Source organism: Salmo salar, chromosome ssa14, assembly GCF_905237065.1.
Source record: "Salmo salar chromosome ssa14, Ssal_v3.1, whole genome shotgun sequence".
NCBI lineage: Eukaryota > Metazoa > Chordata > Actinopteri > Salmoniformes > Salmonidae > Salmo > Salmo salar.
In genome coordinates, this window is record NC_059455.1 from 46,887,388 (window position 1) to 46,914,135 (window position 26,748).

At 42.5% G+C, this 26,748-nt stretch overlaps 2 protein-coding genes across 2 annotated transcripts; one reads left to right on the top strand and one right to left on the bottom strand.

Annotated features, from left to right (window-relative positions):
• Nucleotides 1-1,326: 1,326 nt before the first annotated feature.
• On the top strand, nt 1,327-6,319 carry mul3 (mitochondrial E3 ubiquitin protein ligase 3). Its single transcript, NM_001279087.1, is given in 5 exon segments — nt 1,327-1,370; nt 3,135-3,263; nt 3,340-3,427; nt 3,530-3,650; nt 4,929-6,319. Coding segments are annotated over 4 exon segments (825 nt in total). The 5' UTR covers nt 1,327-1,370; nt 3,135-3,143; the 3' UTR covers nt 5,425-6,319.
• eif2b5 (eukaryotic translation initiation factor 2B, subunit 5 epsilon) lies at nt 6,316-23,155 on the bottom strand. Its single transcript, NM_001165302.1, is given in 16 exon segments — nt 6,316-6,946; nt 7,123-7,233; nt 9,121-9,246; nt 9,667-9,790; nt 11,161-11,251; nt 11,345-11,449; nt 11,564-11,662; nt 12,634-12,778; nt 13,097-13,242; nt 16,272-16,584; nt 16,735-16,812; nt 17,183-17,263; nt 17,950-18,127; nt 20,762-20,947; nt 21,060-21,184; nt 22,946-23,155. Coding segments are annotated over 16 exon segments (2,109 nt in total). The 5' UTR covers nt 23,084-23,155; the 3' UTR covers nt 6,316-6,883.
• Between the last annotated feature and the right edge of the window lie 3,593 nt (nt 23,156-26,748).

The following is a 26,748-nucleotide window of genomic DNA, read 5'->3' on the forward strand; positions in this document are numbered from 1 at the left end:
CTAGCAGCCAACAAGAACATGGTGGTATATGATTTATGAAACACAAGGACACATGTCTTCACTGCTGTCTGGCTTTGCTTCTGAGCCCAGGCAGGAGAAATAGAGCATGTCATTCCACATCAAAGCAGGGCCTATCCTGTCTAACTCTACTGTAGATCAGCGTCTTTTTCAACTCACAAGGCTTCATCCTCTAACCATTACAAGACTCACTGGGTGTGGCCCAAATTGGAACCCAATGGCCTTATTGTGGCCTTAAGCTCCACAGGGAACGAAGACAAGTTAGTGGCTACGTCTCATTGGTCAAAAAGTAGTGGATTCCTTTGGGTAGCCATTAACTCTTTCTTCGTTCCCTGTGGAGCATTACGCAACAATAAGTCCATGCCATCCTAACAGATCTATCTTTTAAAGGCACTGTTGGATAAACTACAGCAGTGTTTGTCAACTCCAGTCCTGGGGACCCACAGTTAATAAGCACAATTGTTTAACGATCGTCCTGAGGTGACTGCAGAAAGGTTACACAGAATCTGGAATCAGACAAAGTTACTCAGAATACAGAATCGGACAGAAAGTTGGGTGAAGTTTATCACAGTTTTCCCCTGACATTTTGTAGTTTGAAATTCTGTCTGGGTACCTTAAATCAAACAAAACGAGAGATGATGGCTGCTAGTGACATTGTCTCTTTGGAAGCTGTCCTGCCAAGACATAGGCATTATATCTCAACCTAAGGAGTACCTTGAAGTTTTTTTGTTGTTGTTGAAAGGTTTCAGACTCACTCCACAGATAAATGTGGTGCAGAAAGAGAGTGTGAGAGATTATTTCAAAGACAGTATGTGTAATAGCAAAGTTTAGCCTACTGAGATATGAGAAAATGTTCAATAATAAAACAGACAGGATGAGGAAGCTGATTGTGTCAATCAGTGGATATTTACCCATGAGTCATTGGGCTGAGGGAGTCACACTGGACAGTTAGCCTTCGCACATACAAAAAAAACACAGTAGACATATTGAACAAAACATTTTTATTTTTTTTGTGACTGGTGCAATGTACCATACATTATACATCAGTTGAAAAGGTAACTAAGTGCCTCAATTATTCAGTGGACAAGCGTCCTAAACCCAGAGCCCTTTATTGAAATAAATGACTCTTAACGAAACCCATGGCTTTGCTGCCACCTGGAGGTCACGTCTTCTAATTCATGTTGTAAAACTACTAGTGGGCGGGTACGAACGCAACATACCATTGGCTTAGCAAGTGCAACGTCAGCAACGCGTAAACTAAAGGAAGTGAAACCTAAATGACTCGCCTTGACTTTAGTTTTGGAATTGTTTCAGGTTATTCGTTCCGTTTGACTGTGTGTGTTTTAGAATAGGTGAGTAACTGGGATTTATTAATTCACATCAAAGCCATTTGACTAAATCCAACATTACCAATATATATCGTTGTGTTCCTCTTCCTGTCTTGTTCTTCTTACAAGGTAAACAATCAGGCTACATTGCATTTTTTCAGTCACCAGGGGTGTAATCAAAGAACAGTGAGGGTTAGCTATAAAACATATTTGGCGTAATCATTAGCCAAACAGTTGCAAACAGTTGAGTTTTGCAACGAAAACCAGTGTTTCTATTGGACAAATTCAGGTAGGTCCCTCCCCGTATCGTTTGCTTCCGTACGTTTTTCAACAGAATCGGCGTAATGAATACGTCCATGTTTTATCCATTGAACGTCAGAGGGGAATTAAGGTGCGTCTCTGGTTAAGAATACCAATGCTTAAAGGTGAAGTATGCAGAAATCGTTCCACCCATTTCCTGGTTGCTAAAATTCTAATAGTTTGCCTAATTTCAGTTTGTGACAAAAAAAAGCAAGAGAGAATCATTGTAACATCTAAACCGCTGTGAAATATATTTTCAACAACCACAAATATTGTATTTTCAGTATACATGGAGCAGATACCCCTTCTTAGACTTGCTTTCAAAGAAAATGACAGATTTATAAAGTCACCTTTCTATGGGAATTTGGTCTGTCACTCAAAGATAAAAATCTTTACTTTACATTTGTATTTGATGCATGTGACAAATAGACTTTACCGTGAAATGCTTACTTATACAAGCCCTTATTAACCTACAGTGCAGTTCAATCAGTGTACATATTGCAGCTTTAAATTTTACTGCGAAATAGAATTTACACATCAATACCAGTCTCTCGAAACAAATCACACCAAACATACAAGATCTTACTTGGAAAACAATAATCCCTGGTCAAAAGTCTCTATGTTGTGTACTTAGCGAGTAGACACACGCTAAGAAACCTAGTAGTGTGTATCTAAATCAAATCAATCGTTATTATTCACATATTTAGCAGATGTTATTGCGGGTATAGCGAAATACTTGTAATGTCTATGCCAAAAACTTTCTGGATGAACAAAAGCAAAACAGTGTATACTCATCTTACCATGTGGCTGGCCTCTTTGAGCCACATGCAAGCGTGTGTCATCAGGGGCTTAACTTGCACTCATAATAATGGCTGGAATGGCATTAAACACATGGAAACCGTGTGTTTGATGTATTCCACTGATTCTGCTCCAGTCATTACCACGAGCCCATCCTCTCCCCAATTAAGGCATCACCAACCTCCTGGGCTCCACATCCCAAGTCAACAAACAGTGGCTGTGTTTACACAGGTAGCCCAATTCTGATAATTTGCCCAATTATTGGCGAAATCTGATCTGATTGGTCAAAAGACCAATTAGTGGCAAAAAAATATTAGAATTGGCCTGCCTGTGTCAACATAGCCAGTGTGTGTGTGCAATGTAAATCACTGTGTTGACTCAAAAACATTTCCCCTCGTGAATCAGACACCAGAAGTTGGCCAGTACTCACTCGAGATTTGGTTTTAGGTTTGTGATCTGGATAAGGATGGGGCGGCAGGTAGCCTAGTGGTTAGAGCGTTGGGCTAGTAACTGAAAGGTTGCACGTTTGAATCCCCGAGCTGACATGGTACAAATCTGTCATTCTGCCCCCTGAACAAGGCAGTTAACCCACTGTTCCCCAGTAGGCCGTTATTGAAAATAAGAATTTGTTCTTAACTGACTTGCCTAGTTAAATAAAATAAATAATGTTGATCTTATTTTCTATGACAGATTGACAGGATGAGTGACCTTCCCATCTTCAACCCATTGGTCCTGATCGGTGTGGGCTCCAGCTTTGCCTTCTCTGGCTTGTTTTACCACTTATACAAAGAGAAGAAAGATGAAATGGTCAAGCTGAAGGTAACACACACACACACACCACACACACAAATGCAGAAATGAAGTACAGTTTCTGTTTCATTTCTCTCTCGAATAGGAAATACCCAAATTCATCCCGGATCAACACTTGGTAAGGATCCTCAAGGCATCGCCTCACAGAAAACTGCAGTACGTCGCAGTAGAAGGTAAGTGGAAACCCCCCTCTGAAACAGATTAAACAGCATTAGTTTAAAGAATGTGTTTATTACCAGTATATATTAGAGATGTGTGAAGTGTTCTTGTTCCAGGTTTGGTCCAGGCGGACGGTGAGACTCTGGCCAGTCAGTTTGTCCCAAGATGCTTTGGTGTGATCCAGAAAATAGCTGTAGAGGAACACTGGAAAGTGTGGAACAACATCACTAGAACATGGTTAGTACACAGCCATACATTAGCCATAATACAGCATTATGTACACATTCCAATAATATGTGGACACCTGCTCATCCAACATCTCATTCCAAAATCATGGGCATTAATATGGTGTTGGTCCCCCCCTTTGCTGCTATAACAGCCTCTACTCTTCTGGGAAGGCTTTCCACTAGATGTTGGGGCTGCAGGTAGCCTAGTGGTTAGAGCGTTGGGCCAGTGCCCGAAAGGTTCCTAGATCGAATCCCCGAGCTGACAATGTAAAAATCTGTCGTTCTGCCCCTGAACAAGGCAGTTAACCCACTGTTCTTAGGCCATCATTGTAAATAAGAATTTGTTCTTAACTGACTTGCCTAGTTAAAGTAAAAAAATGTTGGAACATTGTTGCGGGGACTTGCTTCCATTCAGCCACGAGTGTTAGTGAGGTCGGGCACTGATGCTGGGCGATTAGGCCTGGCTCGCAGTCAGCGTTCCAATTAATCCCATAGGTGTTCTAAGGGGTTGAGGTCAGGGCTGTGCAGACCAGTCAATTTGGACCTCGCTTTGTGCACAGGGGCATTGTCATGCTGTAACAAGAAAGGGCCTTCCCCAAACTGTTGCCACAAAGTTGGAAGCACAGAATCACCAGACCATTATTCCTCCTACACCAAACTTTACAGTTGGCACTATGCATTTGGGCAGGTAGCGTTCTCCTGGCATCTGCCAAACCCAGATTCATCCAGTCGGACGACCAGATGGTGAAGCGTGATTCATCACTCTAGAGAACACGTTTTCACTGCTCCAGAGTCCAATGGCAGCAAGCTTTACACCACTCCAGCCAACGCTTGGTATTGGGATCTGCTCGGCCATGGAAACCCATTTCATGAAGCTCGCGACGAACAGTTATTGTTGCTTCCAGAGGACAAACGATTTTTTCACGCTATGCGCTTTAGCACTCGGCGGTCCCGCTCTGTGAGCTTGTGTGGCCTACCACTTTGTGGCTGAGCCATTGTTGCTCCTAGACATTTCCAGTCATGGAGCTCTTCAGTATATTTGTCTATGGAGATTGCATGGGTGTGTGCTCGATTCTATACACCGGTCAGCAACGGGTGTGTCTGAAATAGCCGAATCCACTAATTTGAAGGGGGTGTCCACATACGTGTGTGTGTGTGTAATATATAGTGTAACTTGCTCAAAGTGGAACTTGGAATCATTTAGCTCTTTAAGAATCACAATTTCTAAAAGTAATACAATTCAGTACATACTAAGGTCAACACCATGTCCCCCCTCCCCTTTTCTCAGGTACTCCAGAACGACCAACAGGAAGGAGACTAACAACGCTGTTCCCTTCAGTCTGGTTGAACCAGGCGCCTACATCTCCGACATCACCGTCAAGGTCCATTCCCCTTTGGAGGCTTCCGGCTGGTTCCTGGAGAGAGTTCACTGCAGTGTCAAACACGCCCAGGAGGGCCTGGTGGACGTGTTGTTGGAGGGCCTCAGCGGCGAGCGGCCCATGGCGCAGAAGGAGACGGAGGAGCTGCTCCGTGTTGGAACCACTATGACGGGTTTCGGGGAGGTGGTGCTGGAGGGAGGGACAGGGACGACCATGAGGCTGCAGGCGCCACAAGATGGCCGCCGCTACATCCTGGTCCCCACGGACTACAAGGGGTTTATAGAGAGACATGAGGGTACGGCCAATCTGTGGAAGAGGCTGACGGCGCTGTTTGGGATTACGGGAGCATCGCTGCTGGCCGGGGCGGTTTATAGTACGATAGGGAAAAAGGACAGAAGAGATTAGTAGTTTTGATGCCTAAACCTTCTACCTAGCCCTCCTGCACATCTAAAATTATTGGATAGGTTTTAAGCAATATGTTGAAAATTCAACCCAGCCTATCAGAAGGTAAAGTATTGCTTAAACTTATCCTAGTTCTTTGTAGATATAAATATAATTTGTTAATGAGGGATTATGCCCTAGGTGAATGGTAAACGTCTGTAGTGAATATTATTAAACCACTCAATTCATAGGATTATGGAGGACCATAGGTATTGCAAGACAGTGTCTTGACAAATCCCGTCCACAGGGTATCAGTGGCACATAAGAAACAGTGTTTAAGTCGATACATCAACGGAGGACTTATACTGGAACGTAGACCAGCCATTCTTTTTTAATGAAATGTTCTGAATCGATCATTTTTCAAATATCTAGTTTTAATCATACTTGTTTTAAATCATTCTTGCCGGTCGCTGCGGTTTAGTTTAAGTAAGGTCTTTGAGATGGTGGTGTATTATGTGATAGACGTATGTATGACTAACATCAGCAGGTGAGTTTGCTAGTATAGAACACAACTACCTCTATACAGCATTAAACCACTGTGGTTACTTGAAAAATCACTCCCAGGGAAATCAGGTAAAACCTGTCTATACTGAACACTAAAGCAGATCTGTGACATTCTCTATTCATTGGTTGATAGCTCAGTTGGTAGAGCATGGTGTTTGCAACGCATGGTGTTGTGGGTTTGCAACGCCAGGGTTGTGGGTTCAATTCCCATGGGGGGCCAGCACAGAATTTTTTTTTTTTTAAATGTATGAAATGTATGCATTCACTACTATAAGTCGCTCTGGATAAGAGTGTCTGCTAAATGACTAAAATGTAAAATGTCTATGTTGGGAATATATTAAAACTACTCAGTGTGTTTAAATCTCTTTTTATTAGGGTGTTATTAAATCATACCACAGCTTTTCTTCTTGTGACATTGTGAGCAAGATGTCTGCTTGCGCTGTACACAATGACTAAATATCAACAACATCGTTTCCTTTTGGAGAAGCAATTATGAAGCTGCCACAGTGTCCAAACTGATAACCTTTGACATTCTGGGATGGTTTTCCCCAGACACAGATTTGGCCTAATCCTGGAATAAAAAGCTTTCTCAATGGAGAATGTCCACTAAAATAGATTTTTACTCCAGGACTAGGCTTAGGGCTGTATTTGCTTCGTATCGTGGAAGATCTACGTTATAGCTTATTTAAAAGGTAATGTTGGCGGCGACTGCATTCACGGTAAATGCTGTATATGTCGGCTCAAATCGGAAATTACCTTTAAATTTTAATGCGGATCTTCCGCGATACGGATTGAATCCAGCCCTTAATCTGTCTCGGGAAACCGGTCCTTTAAGTGCAGATTTAAAGTGAACCGCCATGGAAACCATGGAATTCTATTCACACAGTCTCAAGTCGTCAGTCTTTATTCCTCCTCTTCCTCACTCTCCTTCCTCCGAAGACTCATCCTCGGCTTCTTCCAACCACTGGATAAACTTCTGGAGCTGAGGAAGACAGGAAGACCTCTCAGCAATGTGTTTAGGCCTGGGGTCTGTACAGGACGTGCAGTGCCAAGCACTTAGGTATCGTCTAACTGCCCCCTCCATTGGAAAACGATGACTTTCCCAACACAATGCCTTTCTGGCTGTTATAATGTATAAGCTCTGTAAGTGGTACTCACTCCCTGGTTCTTGCGTAGCTGTCTGCTCTTGTCATTGGTGGCTCCTGTAGAGAACCATTTTAGGATGGCCTCCTCCTCAAGGATCTCCAGCTGGTACATTTTCATCAGCACCTACAGGGAAGACGACGACAACAGACATGTTAACGTCCAACATCACAAGTAAAAAAAAATTAAAAGTAAGAAGCGGGTTGGAACCGGTTCTGGGAACAGAACTGAAAATGACTTTTTTTTTGAGGAACAGAATCAGAAAGGCAAACGAAAGTGATCTATACTGTTTCGGGACATAACTGTTATTTAAACTATGATGGGAACTGGTTAACATTATTTTACGTATATGCAAAGCCCTCACACTCACTCAGAAAGTTATTCTAGTGTCTGCCTGCCATTAGGAAAATGTGGGGCTGGGAAGATTTACATTTAAACGGACATCCATATGTATTCAGATCCGACCTGGCCATCAATAAACAAGGAATATTGGCCAAATGAGACACATTTACGTGTCCGTAAAAGCAGCCTATAGCAAATTACAAAGACAGTAGCCTGCAATTGGCTGCGCCAAAGTTCTCATCTTAGTCCATTACAATATTTAAACCTCTCCTCGACATGTACCCTACTCACTGTAGACAGACCTACTCTTCTTTCTCTAACTTCAATGCATAAGGCGTCCATCTTTGTAATCAACAGTGGCCAAGGCTCCTCTCTCACTCTCTCCTAACAGCAGCAGGCACACAAAGAGTACGGTGCTGAAGTGCAGGCTATGATTAGACTGCCTCTTCTGGACAATTTGGCCAACTACAATTTTTATCTATTAGCTATCTATTAGTTAAAAATATGACATTTGGGCCTACTGGCTCATGGAAACCCTGGTGTCTGCGTGTATAGGGAACCTGCCCCTCCCCCTCAGAAGCATAGTCTAGAACCCTATTGGACATTACAACCTGCCCCTCCCCCTCAGGAGAATATTCTAGCACCCTACTGGACATGACAACCTGCCCCTCCCCCTCAGGAGAATATTCTAGCACCTTACTGGATATTACAACCTGCCCCTCCCCCTCAGGAGAATATTCTAGCACCCTATTGGACATTACAACCTGCCCCTCCCCCTCAGGAGAATAGTCTAGCACCCTATTGGATATTACAACCTGCCCCTCCCCCTCAGGAGAATAGTCTAGCACCTTACTGGATATTACAACCTGCCCCTCCCCCTCAGGAGAATAGTCTAGCACCCTACTGGATATTACAACCTGCCCCTCCCCCTCAGGAGAATAGTCTAGCACCCTATTGGATATTACAGAAGAATGGATTAAACTTTTCAATGCTAGCTAAGGATAATATAGTTATCACGTCTCACATTGGATTTATTAACAACAACAAAAAAATACATGTTTTTATTCTAAATCTGGTGCTGCTCTGCAAAAAAAAGGAAAGAAAAAGGAACAGAAAGGAACGGATATAAACCGTTACTTTATTTTGGTTCCTAACTGGTTCAGAGCTTTATTTTGCTGGCCGCAACAGTGGAAGGTAACAACAACAAAAAAATAGTGGTTGGAAACGATTGGAAAATTATTTTGGGTTCAAACCCTTATCTGAGCCAGAACGGCTCATAGGGCAGGAGCCCATCTCCTGTTTCTGTAGCATGAGGCAGCTTAATGTACAAGTAGTAGGAACACTCCCTGGACAGGACTCTATCTATCGCAGGTCTACATACTACACTCTACCCACCTTGACCATAGCAGTCTGATGAGTCTCCTGCTCTAAGAACACAGACAGTCCAGACAGACAGTCCAGACAGACAGTCCAGACAGACAACCCACCTTGACCATAGCAGTCTGATGAGTCTCCTGCTCTAAGAACACAGACAGTCCAGACAGACAGTCCAGACAGACAGTCCAGACAGACAACCCACCTTGACCATAGCAGTCTGATGAGTCTCCTGCTCTAAGAACACAGACAGTCCAGACAGACAGTCCAGACAGACAGTCCAGACAGACAACCCACCTTGACCATAGCAGTCTGATGAGTCTCCTGCTCCAGGAACAGCTCCTCCACAGCAGACAGACAGTCCAGGTGATCCTGAGCTCTCTTGATGTAGTTCTTAAACACCGGAGACCACGTCTTCAGCAGCTGAGAGGCGGGGGGGGAGAAGAGAAAATAGGCTATTCTTTGACCGTCTCGGCTCTCTGTCCCTCATTACATCTCTAACTGTTTTTTGGGGGGTGGAGATAGGAGCTGGTCATTTTTGTAAGTGATTTGTCTGTAAAAATGAAGCGCTAGATAAATAAAATATATTTATTCTAATTATTGGTTGTAGAACAATCAATTGGAGTGTGGTGGTTGTAAGTACTTACAGGCAGTAGTGAACCAGTGTACTGTAGGGTGGTGGTTATAAGTACTTACAGGCAGTAGTGAACCAGTGTACTGTAGGGTGGTGGTTATAAGTACTTACAGGCAGTAGTGAACCAGTGTACTGTAGGGTGGTGGTTATAAGTACTTACAGGCAGTAGTGAACCAGTGTACTGTAGGGTGGTGGTTATAAGTACTTACAGGCAGTAGTGAACCAGTGTACTGTAGGGTGGTGAGCTGCGTCCCCTGCTGTTGGAAGGGATACTCCAGAACAACTCTTGTCAGTATCTGCATTACCTCCTTGAGAGTGATGTTATAGGCATACCTGGTGGGAGAGGGGAAGTATAAGATCTATACTCTGAAGATGGTAGCGTGGACAACATTTAGCTGGATCTGTTATAATGGGACTGAAAAACTAGTGCACTTCAACAGAGCTTGCACTTATCTGAACTGCACTTATCAGGAGCAGAGTATGACACACTTTTATCAGGGCTATGTGGGGCGGCAGGTAGCCTAGTGGTTAGAGCGTTGGACCAGTAACCCGAAAGGTTGCTGGATCGAATCCCTGAGCTGACAAGGTAAAAATCTGTCGTTCTACCCCTGAACAAGGCAGTTAACCCACTATTCCCCAGTAGGCCGTCATTTTAAATACGAATTTGTTCTTAACTGACTTGCCTAGTTAAAAAAAAAGAGTATTACATACTCTTGTCAGGAGCCGACTACTACTCACTCTTGTCAGGAGCCGACTACTACTCACTCTTGTCAGGAGCCGACTACTACTCACTCTTGTCAGGAGCCGACTACTACTCACTCTTGTCAGGAGCCGACTACTACTCACTCTTGTCAGGAGCCGACTACTACTCACTCTTGTCAGGAGCCGACTACTACTCACTCTTGTCAGGAGCCGACTACTACTCTCTCTTGTCAGGAGCCGACTACTACTCTCTCTTGTCAGGAGCCGACTACTACTCTCTCTTGTCAGGAGCCGAATACTACTCTCTCTTGTCAGGAGCCGACTACTACTCACTCTTGTCAGGAGCCGACTACTACTCTCTCTTGTCAGGAGCCGACTACTACTCACTCTTGTCAGGAGCCGACTACTACTCACTCTTGTCAGGAGCCGACTACTACTCACTCTTGTCAGGAGCCGACTACTACTCACTCTTGTCAGGAGCCGACTACTACTCACTCTTGTCAGGAGCCGACTACTACTCACTCTTGTCAGGAGCCGACTACTACTCACTCTTATCAGGAGCCGACTACTACTCACTTATCAGGAACCGACTACTACTCACTTATCAGGAACCGACTACTACTCACTTATCAGGAACCGACTACTACTCACTTATCAGGAACCGACTACTACTCACTTATCAGGAACTGACTACTACTCACTTATCAGGAACTGACTACTACTCACTTATCAGGAACTGACTACTACTCACTTATCAGGAACTCACTACTACTCACTTATCAGGAACTCACTACTACTCACTTATCAGGAACTGACTACTACTCACTTATCAGGAACTGACTACTACTCACTTATCAGGAACTGACTACTACTCACTTATCAGGAACTGACTACTACTCACTTATCAGGAACTGACTACTACTCACTTATCAGGAACTGACTACTACTCACTTATCAGGAACTCACTACTACTCACTTATCAGGAACTCACTACTACTCACTTGAGAGAGTTGATCTCTAGGACCAGGTTGTCACAGACGATGTTCTCCTCCAAACCTCTCTGTAGTGTCCCCAACACTTCCAACTGGAAAGCTACACAAACACATTATTGCTATGGCATGTCATTTTGGATTTGTATCATCAATTCAACAAATCAATTCATTAATCAAATCGATATCCCCTCACCATTGACGTCGTCAATCTCTGGTGAGACACTGCGACTGCGATCCTGAGATTCCTCGCTGGCCTCACTCTCACTGTCACTCTCTGGGTCAGGGTTAAGCACCAGGCCTAGAGAGACAGGATATATATTTTATGACTGAGGGCATGGACAACTGGCCTCACCCAGTCTCTTCACACTCAGCAGACTACTTTGCATTAAGTTTTGTTTTGAAAGTGGCCTACCCCATAGACACTGTGCCAGCTCTTCATCCTCAGTGTCGTCCATACTGGCCTTCCAGATATAACCTTTACCCCCAGGTCCTACCTCGGCTGGATTAAACGCTGGATAGGTGAAACGGGCAGGTAAGGGTATACTGTTACAGTACAGTCAACAAGGTTTTGCTCACTGTCATTGACATAAATATCACAGATATGTCCTCAGATACCTTTGACATTATTTCCAAAAACAGATTTCCATAACATTGAATAACAATATAACTTTGGAAACAAGATACATTTCATTTCAAAACATTGTTTGTGGACTTATCAATTGTTGAAGAATCACATAAACCCGCGACAGTAATAAATAAACCTACTACAGTAATAAATAAACCCACGACAGTAATAAATAAACCCACAACGGTAATAAATAAACCTACTACAGTAATAAATAAACCCACGACAGTAATAAATAAACCCACAACGGTAATAAATAAACCTACTACAGTAATAAATAAACCCACGACAGTAATAAATAAACCCGCGACAGTAATAAATAAACCTACTACAGTAATAAATAAACCCACTACGGTAATAAATAAACCCACTACGGTAATAAATAAACCCACTACGGTAATAAATAAACCCACTACGGTAATAAATAAACCTACTACGGTAATAAATAAACCCACGACAGTAATAAATAAACCCACGACAGTAATAAATAAACCCACTACGGTAATAAATAAACCCACGACAGTAATAAATAAACCCGCGACAGTAATAAATAAACCCACTACGGTAATAAATAAACCCACGACAGTAATAAATAAACCCACTACGGTAATAAATAAACCCACTACGGTAATAAATAAAACCACGACAGTAATAAATAAACCCACTACGGTAATAAATAAACCCACTACGGTAATAAATAAACCCACGACAGTAATAAATAAACCCACTACGGTAATAAATAAACCCACTACGGTAATAAATAAACCCACTACGGTAATAAATAAACCCACTACGGTAATAAATAAACCCACGACAGTAATAAATAAACCCACGACAGTAATAAATAAACCCACGACCTTTCTGCCTGGTCTTGTCTTTGCTGTGTCCCACTTCCTGGTCATCACTGAGGAATTCATCATCATCATCTTCCTCCTCTTCCTCAGGGTGATGCATAGACACCACAGTCCCTTCTGGGAGGGACAGGTTCGGACCAATCACCACCTGGGAAACAGACAACATGGAATAATGGAAAAATACTCCTAAAGTACTCAAAAGTTACTATTTTGAAAGCATACTGTACCTAATAAAAAATGTTGATATTAGGAAAGAGTGAAAGGTAAACAGTTAACATGCTTCATGCTGGCGCTTACAATACGTAGCTACTGTTTACATAAATATTTCAATTAGCAGCTACATTGTAAAGTACTTAGAGAGCTACTGAAAAGCACTACAGAATCACAGTCCATTATGTACATTTAAGAGGGTAACATGTTTTCATTAAAACAGTGTTATTTGGTTGTAAAGACTTTGTTGCCTTACGTTGTATGCGAGGACACACTGTTTGTTGAGGCGTACAGCCTCTTTGACCACAGCCCCATCACACACCACTGACTGGTGAATCTCTACGTTGCTGGAGATGTGTACGTTGTTCCACATGTAGGCCCGGTCCAACACCACATTGTCCCCTATAGAGAGACATCAAAGAGAGGTGTCAGACTGCCAAGCTTCTCCAGGATCACTGGCATCTTGGAGAACCTGGCAGACTAGTAATGCAGAGCAGATTGAAGGAAAACTGCACCTTGGATTCACTCAATGTTTATTTAATTATTTATTTTAATCTGTATTTTACTATGCAAGTCAGTTAACCTCTCTAGGGTAGGGGGCAGTATTTGCATGGCCGGATAAAAAAACGTACCCGATTTAATCTGGTTATTACTACTGCCCAGTAACTAGAATATGCATATAATTGTTTGATTTGGATAGAAAACACCCTAACGTTTCTAAAACTGTTTGAATGGTGTCTGTGAGTATAACAGAACTCATATGACAGGCAAAAACCTGAGACGATTCCTTACAGGAAGTGCCATCTCTGACCATTTCTTGGCCTTCTACACTCTCTTTATTGAAAACTGAGGATCTCTGCTGTAACGTGACACTTCCTACGGCACCCATAGGCTCTCAGAAGGCGGCAGAACGTTGAATGATGACTTTGCAGCCCATTGCTGAAAAACAGTAGCGCATTTGGATAATGGTCGATCAGAGAACAATGAAACTGGGGCACGCGTGCACGAGAAGAGTCCATTTTAGATTTTTAGTCTTTGAACGAAAACAGGGTTTCCCGGTCGGAATATTATCGCTTTTTTTACGAGAAAAATCGCATAAAAATTGATTTTAAACAGCGGTTGACATGCTTCGAAGTACGGTAATGGAATATTTAGATTTTCTTTGTCACGAAACGCGTTGGGCGCGTCACCCTTCGGATAGTGTCTTGAACTCACGAACAAAACAGAGGATATTTGAACATAACTATGGATTATTTTGAACCAAACCAACATTTGTTATTGAAGTAGAAGTCCTGGGAGTGCATTCTGACGAAGAACAGCAAAGGTAATCCAATTTTTCTTATAGTAAATCTGAGTTTGGTGAGTGCCAAATTTGGTGGGTGTCAAAATAGCTAGCCCGTGATGGCGAGCTATCTACTCAGAATATTGCAAAATGTGCTTTTGCCGAAAAGCTATTTTAAAATCGGACATAGCGATTGCATAAAGGAGTTCTGTATCTATAATTCTTAAAATATTTGTTATGTTTTTTGTGAACGTTTATCGTGAGTAACTTAGTAAATTCACCGGAAGTTTGCGGTGGGTATGCTAGTTCTGAACGTCACATGCTAATGTAAAAAGCTGGTTTTTGATATAAATATGAACTTGATTGAACAAAACATGCATGTATTGTATAACATAATGTCCTAGGAGTGTCATGTGATAAAGATCATCAAAGGTTAGTGCTGCATTTAGCTGTGGTTTGGGTTTATGTGGCATTATATGCTAGCTTGAAAAATGGGTGTCTGATTATTTCTGGCTGGGTACTCTGCTGACATAATCTAATGTTTTGCTTTCGTTGTAAAGCCTTTTTGAAATCGGACAGTGTGGTTAGATTAACGAGAGTCTTGTCTTTAAAATGGTGTAAAATAGTCATATGTTTGAGAAATTGAAGTAATAGCATTTCTAAGGTATTTGAATATCGTGCCACGGGATTCCACTGGCTGTTGAGTAGGTGGGACAATTTCGTCCCACATACCCTAGAGAGGCTAATAACAAATTCTTATTTACAACGACTGCCTACCGGGAAACAATGGGTTAACTGCCTTGTCCAGGGGCAGTTTTTACCTTTTCAGCTCGGGGATTCGATCCAGCAACCTTTCGATTACTGGCCCAACGCTCTAACCACTAGGCTACCTGCCGCCTGTCCTTTATACTGAAAGGACAGGTGAGGTTCCCATGATCTAACCTCATGACTACCTTTGGTACAGAACTAAGCTCAGGTGATTGCTTCACTACAGTACCTATGATAGAAACAGGGTTCATACACATTTCGACAGATGGAATTGTATTACTTTTACATAACTAAATTTCCATGACCAACACTCGGCGGCATCTCTATTTACGTACAAATAAAGTAAGCTTAATGTGGTATCGACACTGGGAGGCTGCTCTCTGATACCATGTACCATCTCATGTTGTTGAGCAAGAGACTTAACCCCCACAAAGTAGAATACCTGTTAGACAACTGTATAAAACACATGGTCAACCCTCAGTCTGCAGAGATACTGGATGTGCAGGCTTTTGATCAAGCCCTGCTCAAACACAGAGACAGTTTATCAAGGTGTGGTTGAGCAGATCATTTCTGGGGACTGGAATACAAGCCTGCCCCCATTAGCTCTCCTGGAGGATGGTTGACCACTCTTGATGTAAAACATTTCAACATTACAACCAAATACGTTTTATGCCTTTTTAAATAATTCGCTCATTCAATATATCAAAGATCAAGTGGCTATGGCGGGCTACATATCCTTTTAAGACAGCTGAAGCAAGACCACAAATTCTATTCAGGAAATGTACCTTTACTAGTTTAGTCATATTTATCTTAGCTACCTTGGAAGTGTTTACTTTGCAGGCTGACTAGCATCTATTGGGTCGCAATGTCCCATACATTGGATGCCCAAATTAACTGGAAGTACTGTATCTACAAAACAAGTACAAGCCACATAATCCCAAAGGCTACATTTAATATTGTTTCCTAAAATTCATGTTCATGGTTATCAAATTATTATTTTCATTCACATGATTTGATTCACCGTTATTGAACCTAATACAAAGTCGAAGTGAATCGTTAGTTTTGTCAACCAAAAAAAAAATTGTTGAAATGAATCATATCAATTGTTTAAAAAAGGGAATCAACTTTGTATCGCCTTATTCGCGAGTGTCGGTGGAAAGTTTTTTGGGGACATGACGAAAACATTAATACGCGCTAATAATAGATCAAGAATTAACTAGAGGGTACAAGATATGTTTTGAATTGGCTATCTATTATGACTTTTCAGACTAACATTTTCCAAAACTTTTCCAGGCCTGGAAAACTCAATTTCAAAATACCATGACTTTTCCAGGATATTCATGACCTTACGAACCCTGTAGAAACAGTAACGGTATAATACCTATGGTGCAGTTGTTGCCGATGATGCTGTTTGATATGTGACAGTTGGCCCCGATGCTGGTGTCTCGACCAATCAGAACGTTCTCCTCCATCTGGCTGCCGTGCCCCAGGCTGACCTCGGCGCCCCGATAGACGTTATGACGGGAGTGGGTACACCCCTGCCCCTGCTGGTCCGTGAAGTTAGCCTCGGGGGTGAGGGGATAGACCCAGCGACGTACCATGTCCGAGGAGACGGAGTCATACATCTGCAGGTTGGATACGCGTGCTCCATAGCCATCCTGTGTTACATACAGGTGGATCTGGTTGCCCAGAATCTAGAGCAGGAGGACATAGTAGACTTGTTTGCTCGGGTAAGGATGTGTATAAGCTTTGGTTGGGGCATTGCTTGGGATGTTCTGGTTTCAATACAACATACAGTATATCTTATATACTGTATCATAATCACTGAATTTGTTTTCTCATACCTCTTCATTGACCAGAATCCCTCTGACAAAGTCATTCCTGGTCTGGTAGTCAAAGTTGTCTGTGAAGAGTTCAGCTACCTGTAAACAAAGCCAGTGTCATGTCTTCCATACAAGAGACTTGCAGCTCACCCAGACCCCCCCCACCGGTTAAAGACGGGCAATTCCACAGCAAAGGAATTACGCTGAGAATCTGATTTTTCACTTTAAAATGTATGCCAAACAAAAACCATTGAATTCAAAAGTTGAACATATAATACAACTCTATGCACAATGATTACTTTGAACAATTTATACAGTAAAGCAAAAATATATATATACATTTCTGTGCAGATGCAAACTTTGTGGAAATGCTATGGTTTGTTAGTCTTTGAAATCAATGGATTTTGTTTGGTATACATTTTAATGTGCGTAATTCCATTACCATGGAATCGCCCAGACAGTAGATTACCTGTGGGGAACAGATACTGATGTGGCAGTCCAGCAGATCATGTCTGACTTCAAACTCATCACTTCCATGTTGGAAAATGTTCTGCAAGACAAAACACAATAGGTCAGTCTACCACTCCTGAACATCCACACATTCTGAAAAGAGGTTCAGGACTTAATATCTAAATGTTTATCTTTGCTTATAAACTTTCTGTTTGTATCTCTACTACTTGCTGTGCAGTAAATTTACCTTTTGGGGGATCCCATGGAGAACTGTTACGTTCCCATGGAGAACTGTTACGTTCCCATGATGAACTGTTACGTTCCCATGGAGAACTGTTACGTTCCCATGGAGAACTGTTACGTTCCCATGATGAACAGTTTCGTTACCATGGGGAACTGTTACGTTCCCATGGAGAACTGTTACGTTCCCATGATGAACTGTTACGTTCCCATGGAGAACTGTTACGTTCCCATGGGGAACTGTTACGTTCCCATGATGAACAGTTTCGTTACCATGGGGAACTGTTACGTTCCCATGATGAACTGTTACGTTCCCATGATGAACTGTTACGTTCCCATGATGAACTGTTACGTTCCCATGATGAACTGTTTCGTTACCATGATGAACTGTTTCGTTACCATGGGGAACTGTTTCGTTACCATGGGGAACTGTTACGTTCCCATGGAGAACTGTTACGTTCCCATGGGGAACTGTTTCGTTACCATGGGGAACAGTTACGTTCCCATGGAGAACTGTTACGTTCCCATGATGAACTGTTACGTTACCATGGGGAACTGTAGCTTCTTAAGGCCCTGTGTCTTCTGGTAGTGGAGGACCCGCTTGCTCTTGCTGTCCATGACAACGATCACGTCATCCTCCTCGCAGCGAGACTTGTGGCCGGGAGAAGACTCTTTGAACACCATGGTCATCACAGAGATGTTCTTGTCCACCTTACGCCGGTGCCTTCATGAACAACATAATTCCTAGTGTTAATACGTGATCAATATGAAAAAGGTATACAAATAGGCCTACCCGCCCCATTGGTGTATTACATTTTATAAACTGGGTGGTTCGAGCCCTGAATGCTGATTGGCTGACAGCTGTAGTATATCAGACTGTATACCACGGGTGTGACAAAACATTTATTTTTACTGCTCTAATTACGTTGGTAACCAGTTTATAATAGCAATAAGGCACCTCAGGGGTTTGTGGTATATGGCCAATATATAACGGCTAAGGGCTGTGTCCAGGCACTCAGCGTTGCGTCGTTACTAAGAACAGCCCTTAGCCGTGGTTTATTGGCCATATACCACATCCCCTCAGGCCTTATTGCTATACAGCTGATTCCTAGTCAAGTGCTCATCACAATCTTGAATAGCTGGATCACATGTGCTGGATTAAAGCAGGGCTGGTGCAAAAGCCGGTATCTATGGAACGCCGTTTGGGTCTTCGCGTGTCAAAAAAGATACACGTCAAATAACACTATTTAACGCGTTAAATAAGCTTTTAATTTGAGACCTCAAATAACACAGTTTTATTATAGAATGTTGTGTGTTCTGAATTTGCACGTACAATCCATGCGCCACCACTAATATCAGTAGCTCTGTCAAAGCTGTACAAAAAAAAGTCTGCAAACAAGCAAACACCGGCCACGAACGATGTGTTTACAATACCGCGTTGGTAATAATGCATTATTTGTTAGACCGCAACATCTGGGGTAGCTAGCTTTATCTTGGTACCTAGCTAGCACCAATACAACCAGCCTGAAAACAATGACCAGTAGAAGCTGCAGTCATTTTCATTATTCTCAGCAATGATTTAGGAATCCTTGTGAGTAAGTATTAGCTAGGTAGCCACTTGTTGTTCGCCTATTGAAATTGAACTTCAGTTCATGAAAATAAATAGCTAGCCAGCTACTTAACCCTGTTGCCCAAAGCTAACATTATAAGCAGCCAGATAGCATCATCTGGCTAGTGAGGCTCGACTGGACAGTGTCGCTCGACCGGATCGGGTTGTGAAGCTAGCCACAATAAGGATTAGGCACAATAGTGGAATTTGCAGTTTGCCTTCAAAATAAAAGTACCTCTTTGAAAGTGATGCAGAAGGTTACAATTGGTGGAAACATGCCATATTTAGACTAGATAATGTTAAACAAGGTTGGAATGTGAAGCAATGAAATGGGGTATAGGTTTACTCGGTGACACCCACAGAACACAACTGTGAAGAGTTTACCAAATATTAGCATTATGACTGAGGGAAATCCCCTCCCCAGTCAGCCTATTGTGTGTATTGACATTCATATTGCACTGTACAGTTTTACCTAAGGATTGGGGATCAATTAAATGGGGTATCAGTCTACTCAATACCCAAGATATTTTTTTTCTCAACGTCCTCAGAGTTATCAGACTCCAGAACATCCACGCAGTATTGTTTTTCCTCTGGAATACTGGTCAATACACATAGGTTGACAATAAATGTGGCTCAATTCATAGTTGTTTCAGAGTCCAGCAATAAGAGCCTTGATGCTAATGTTCTCTGGGTGTCACTGAGTAGACTGATAGCATGTCATTGATCCACAATCAATAGGTAAGGCTGTACACTAAAATACAGTGAAATAAGGATGCCCACAATGCAATTCTAAAGTATAATACATCCAGTGTGATTTCAACAGATTTTTGTCAAATTAACAAATGATTGTCTTTCATTGATTTTATATAACAACATTCCAACCTCTTTTAGCATGATCTATTCAATTATGGCATAAATCTACTATTTGTATTAATTTGCAACACTGTCAATGACATACTTTTATTTTGAGGCAGCAGGTAGCCTAGTGGTTAGAATGTTGGACTAGTAACCGAAAGGTTGCAAGATCAAATCCCCGAGCTGACAAGGTAAAGATCTGTTCTTCTGCCCCTGAACAACACTGTTCCTAGGCCGTCATTGAAAATAAGAATTTGTTCTTAACTGACCTGCCGAGTTAAATAAAGGTAAATATAAAATACTTTTATTTTAAAGGCAAACCGCAAAGTCCACTATTGTGGCTAATCAACATTGTGGCTAGCTTCACACAGTTGGGTCCGACCACCATTAATCAATTAAGAACTGTGTTATAAATTAGGGTTATTTTAGATGATGACACCTAGCTATATAGTTAGCTGAAACAGATGTCGTTTTGCTGTTTTTACGGAAGAACCTTGTTTGCATCCCTCAGCTAGCTAGCTTTTTTTATGACCAGCACTGTAACTGCGCGAGATAACTTTACCAGCATCATAGCATACGTATCGCTGAATCGTTGTGACATTAAATACGAGTGATAGTGTAATCAATGTGTAATAACTACGTAAAAAAAATGTATGTGGAGTGCAGTCATATTCAGGTCCTGATTGGTCAACAAGCTTATTTGACACGTCAAATGTATCTTTTTTGACTCACAAAGACCCAAACGACATTTCATAGGTATATGTAGCTCTCCAGGATGAGGTTTAGCCAACTCATGAGGATTGGCCACTCAAACCCTCCTCCTGGAGAGATGCTGGGTGTGCTGGCTTTTCCTCCAGCCCTGTTGTCTAAGGTCAAGGGTCAAAGGTGACTGACCGGTGCTCCTGTAGGGCCTGGCTGACGTCGATGTTGGATACGACGTCTCCGTAGACCAGGATGAAGTCGTTCCTCACCAGATTCTTGGCGTCCACATCCCGCAGCACGTCGCCGAGGGAACGGTACAGATCAGAGGTGATGATGTGGACCACGTTTGGAGAGGTGGGACGACACCACTTGGACTTACTGTTGGGAGGATGAGGAAACATTTATATTGAGAAAACCCTGTGTGTGTTTGGGCCCTAAATAGTGTCTATGACTAGTTTTTCCTGGTCAGAGTGTGTGTGTGTGTTCTTACAGCAGGTGGTCCTTGATCTTATTGGACATCCAGCAGCAGAAGACGAATGTCTCCTGAACACCAGTGGATGTTAGGAACTCCAGGGTGTAGTCTATCATGGCCACATTGCCCAACGGTAGGAGAGCCTGGATGGTACAAAACACAGCAGAGATGTGATGAGCGCAACAATGACCATCAGGTTTGGAGTCTCACATATAAAAGCATTAGGATGGTGTCGGGAAATCTGAAGTTCTGAGTGACGCTGGCTAGCACTCACGTGATATTTGGATTCCAAGATTAGACTGATGACCAGAATGATGGCAACTTTATTTTAATTTTCTTTAACTAGGCAAGTCAGTTAAGAACCAAATTCTTATTTACAACGACGGCCTACCAAAAGGCAAAAGGCCTCCTGCGGGGACAGGGGCCTGGGATTAAAAATAAATAATGAATACAATATAAATATAGGACAAAACACACATCACAACAAGAGAGACAACACAACACTACATAAAGAGAGACCTAAGACAACAACATAGCAAGGCAGCTACACATGACAACACAGCATTGTAGCAACACAACATAACAACAATATGGTAGCAGCACAAAACATGGTACAAACATTATTGGGCCCAGACAACAGCACAAAGGGCAAGAAGGTAGAGACAACAATACATCACACAAAGCAGCCACAACTGTCAGTAAGAGTGTCCATGATTGAGTCTTTGAAGGAAGAGATGGAGATAAAACTGTCCAGTTTGAGTGTTTGTTGCAGCTCGTTCCAGTCGCTAGCTGCAGCGAACTGAAAAGAGGAGAGTCCCAGGGATGTGTGTGCTTTGGGGACCTTTAACAGAATGCGACTGGCAGAATGGGTGTTGTATGCGGAGGATGAGGGCTGCTGTAGATATCTTAGATAGGGGGGAGTGAGGCCTAAGAGGGTTTTATAAATAAGCATCAACCAGTGGGTCTTGCGACGATTATACAGAGATGACCAGTTTACAGAAGAGTAGAGAGTGCAGTGATGTGTCCTATTGGAGCATTGGTGGCAAATCTGATGGCCAAATGGTAAAGAACATCTAGCTGCTCGAGAGCACCCTTACCTGCCAATCAATAAATTATGTCTCCGTAATCTAGCATGGGTAGGATGGTCATCTGAATCAGGGTTATTTTGGCAGCTGGGGTGAAAGAGGAGCGATTACGATAGAGGAAACCAAGTCTAGATTTAACTTCAGCCTGAAGCTTTAATATGTGCTGAGAGAAGGACAGTACACCGTACTTGTGTGAGGTGACTACCTCAAGCTCTAAACCCTCAGAGGTAGTAATAACACCTGTGGGAAGAGGGGCATTCTTCTTACCAAACCACATGACCTTTGTTTTGGAGGTGTTCAGAACAAGGTTAAGGGTAGAGAAAGCTTGTTGGACAAGTTAAAAACATATATATATATATATATTTTTTTACCAATGTCCATTTACTAGCAGGATTAATAAATGAACATTGTTGTTGTGCTTTTGTCACGATTAGTCTAGCAGCTACATGGATCTGATGGTGTCCCACTTAAAGAGATGATCATTTATCATGCCATCTGGAACAGTGATACAATTGCTGGTTCGCTACCTAACTAAACTACAGACGAGATCTGTTGACATGTGTCTCCCACAGATTTTCTACCACGAATATTACTAACTAGTTAGGAGGAAAACACATTGGCCATAATTGTTATGAAATGTTGCATTTCAAGAACACGAGGTTGCTTGCAAGAACGGTAGCTAGCTAGCTATGCTAGCGCTGTCATCCATTGACAATAACATGCATGCACTTAGCCCTAGATCATGACTCTCAGTTCCATCTGCCACCTAGAGTTTTCGAGCGCTAGCATGCACTATTAAGCCATGGCACCATCGCATACCCTGGGTTGGTCTTTGGAGATGGGGAAGAACCTCCGGTTGAAGCTATCGGCGACTAGCACAGCTTGAAGCGGCTGCTCCTCTTCCTCCTGTTCACTGGTGACATTACCTTTCTTCTGTTTTCCTCCTCTGCTAGACATGGTGTTTGTCTGAGAACTAGGTAGCTAGTTAACGTTACTAGCAAAATTTCAACAACCTTTCGTCAGATAGTAACAACCACAGATAGAACAATGAGCCAGATGTTGCACCGGATGTATAAATCTGAAGCATCCGGTTGGCATTTCCACTCACCACCAAATATGGTGATGAGAGGAAGCCCAGTGGCCGAAGATGAAGTGAGATGGATTTTGAACGACATTCTGCTAATTTTTTCATTGATGAAACATTTGATCTTAATACAGTTATTATCATTTTTTTAATTTAACTAGGCAAGTCAGTTAAGAACAAATTCTTATTTACAATGATGGCCTACCGGGGAACAGTGAGTTAACTGCCTTATTCTGGGGCAGAACAACAGATTTCTACCTTATTAGCTTGGGGATTTGATCCAGCAACCTTTTGGTTACTGGCCCAATGCTCTAACCACTAGGCTACCTGCCCCAAACTAAAATATAAAACCTCTTCTCCCAACTAAAATCTATATGTTTCTAGGCGTTCCCTAACGGAAATATGCAAATACCTGCTTGAACGTGCAAATAAGATCTCGCTAGATCGTGCTTGGTTCGCCCACCTTCTTGCTTGTTCTGTCCACTATGATTAAGGTTGTGGTCTATCTTGAGTTAGTTATACAAATCTTTGGTACAACTACGGTGTCTGCGTTGGGACCGGTCATCTTATTTGGTGGGATTTATCAGCGGTTGGCATCCAACGTTAATGGTGCATTACCGCCACCTACTGTACTGGGGTGTGGACTATGAGATTGAGAACTCTTGTTCTTCTTCCAGACCCTTATAAAACCGGTCTTAAAGGAAATGCAACATCGCCTGAAGGTTATCTTAACAACTCAATTAAACTTGGCTCCTCAATACCATTATTTCTTAAACCTCCCATACTGCTGGCACTGAAATAGGATGTGTTCCACAGTTCGTATCTCATCCTGGCAGTGATCACACTTCCAGTAGAGAAAAATGTTTATATATATTTTTTTTAAGTACTTAAATATGCATGTTTTAAAACAGTGCCCAACAGTTTACCAAACTTGTGCGATTTAAAAGAATGAAAGTATAGGAAACATTACTTTTTTCACCACGACCGGAGATCAAAGGTTTTACCCCCTTCTTTTTTTTTTAACCCCTTATCTAATGTTGTTGTTTTTTACCACTACATCAATGCACACTTTCCAGTTGGATGTTTATCCTACTACTGTATTTTCAAAGTGCTGTTGAGCCTTGTTAGTCCCAGTATCAGCCTTGTGATTACTCTTTCCTCCCTTCTCCTGGATATTGGGGTGGCAGGTAGCCTAGCGGTTAGAGCATTGGGCTAGTAACTGAAAAGTTGCTGGATCAAATCCCTGAGCTGACAAGGTAGAAATCTGTCATTTTGAACAAGGCAGTTAACCCACTGTTCCTAGGCAGTCATTGTAAATAAGAATTTGTTCTTAACTGACTTGTCTAGTTAAATAAAGATAATAATACAATTATACAGCCGTCGTCCCTTTACCGCACTGTTCCAGCAACTCTTGCCGTTTTTTTAACCACTGTTCTTATTAACCCCTTATCTTCTGCTTTATTGATTGTCATTTCCATCTTGACATTAGGATGTTTGAGAGCCTGTTTGGTGACAACATCCACTTCCTCATTCCCCTCTACTCCCACATGTGCTGGAACACAGAGGAACTTCACAACTACCCCCATCTGTCTCGCCCTAAACAAGCCAAGCACTGCAAAATCTCATATAAGACATCTTGTCTGCGCCAGTGACAGAAATGAATTTAAACTAATCAGTGCTGCACAGGAGTCAGAACAGATTAATACAATAATATGTATGGCCATGCAACTTTACTGTGTAAACAGAAATGATCCGTTGCTCTTTTTGTCACTGCCACCTGATGGTGCCGGAGGGTAGGGCTGCCGTCTTATCGGCTCTTAACCAACCATGCTATTTTGTTAGTTTTTTCGCGTTGTTCATAACTTGTTTTGTACATAATGTTGCTGCTCTTATGACCCGAAAAGAGCTTCTGGACATCAGAACTGCGACTACTCATCTCAGATTAGACAAAGAGTTTTTCTTCAAAGAGTCGGAGGGGAGGGATATACTAAGGACACCCGACACAGGCCCAGATCTCCATCATTTGCTGGAGAAGGAAACTGAGATTTCGCGGAAAAAGATCAGGGTGCTTTGTGAGGATCAGGCGGCGAGTGGCTAATCTGCCTTTGCCTTCCATCCTGCTAGCTAACGTTCAATCGCTGGGAAGTAAATGTCACGAACTGAAAGCACGTACAGTATATCCTACCAACGGGACATTAAAATCTGTAATATCTTATGTTTCATCGAGTTGTGGCAGAACGACGACATAAAGAATATACAGCTCTTATACACTCTATCGGCAGGATAGAACAGCAGCCTCTGGAAAGACACGGGCGGGGGCCTACGCATATATGTAAACAACATCTGGTGCACGATATCTAAGGAAGTCTCGAGGCTTTGCTCGCCTGAGGTAGAGTATCTCATGATAAGCTGTAGACCAAACTATCTACCTAGAGAGTTTTCATCTGTTTTTTTCATAGCTGCCTACATACCACCACAGACCGATGTTGGCACTAAAACCGCACTCACTGAGCTGTATACCGCCATAAGCAAACAGGAAAACACTCATCCAGAGGTGACGTTCCTAGTGACCGGGGACTTTAATGCAGGGAAATTTAAATCAGTTTTATCTCATTTCTATCAGCATGTTAAATGTGCAACCAGAGGGGGAAAAAAATTCTAGACCACCTTTACTCCGCACACGTACAAAGCTCTCCCTCGCCCTCCATTTGGCAAATCTGACCATAATTCTATCCTCCTGATTCCTGTTTACAAGCAAAAATTTAAGCAGGAAGCACAAGTGACACGGTCTATAAAAAAGTGGTCAGGTGACGCAGATGCTAAACTACAGGACTGTTTTGCTTGCACAGAATATGTTCTGGGATTCTTCCGATGTCATTGAGGAGCACACCACATCAGTCACAGGCTTTATCAATAAGTGCATCGACGGCGTCATCCCCACAGTGACTGTACGTACATACCCTAACCAGAAGCCATGGATTACTGGCAACATTCGCACTGAGCTAAAGGGTAGACCTGCCGCTTTCAAGGAGAGGGACTCTAACCCGGAAGCTAATAAGAAATCCCGCTATGCCCTGCGACGAACCATCAAACAGGCAAAGCGTCAGTACAGGGCTAAGATTGAATCGTACTTCACCGGCTCTGCTGCTCGTCGGATGTGGCAGGGCTTGCAAACTATTACAGACTACAAAGGGAAGCACAGCCGAGAGCTGCCCAGTGACACGAGCCTACCAGATGAGCTAAATAACCTCTATCCTCGCTTTGAGGCAAGTAACACTGAAACATGCATGGGAGCATCAGCTGTTCCGGATGACTGTGTGATCACGCTCTCCGCAGCCGATGTGAGTAAGACCTTTAACAGGTCAACATTCACAAGGCCGCGGGGCCAGATGGATTACCAGGACGTGTACTCTGAGCATGCGCTGACCAAATGGCAAGTGTCTTCATTGACATTTTCAACCTTGCCCTGTTTGAGTCTGTAATACCAACATGTTTCAAGCAGACCACCATAGTCCCTGTGCCCAAGAACACTGCCTAA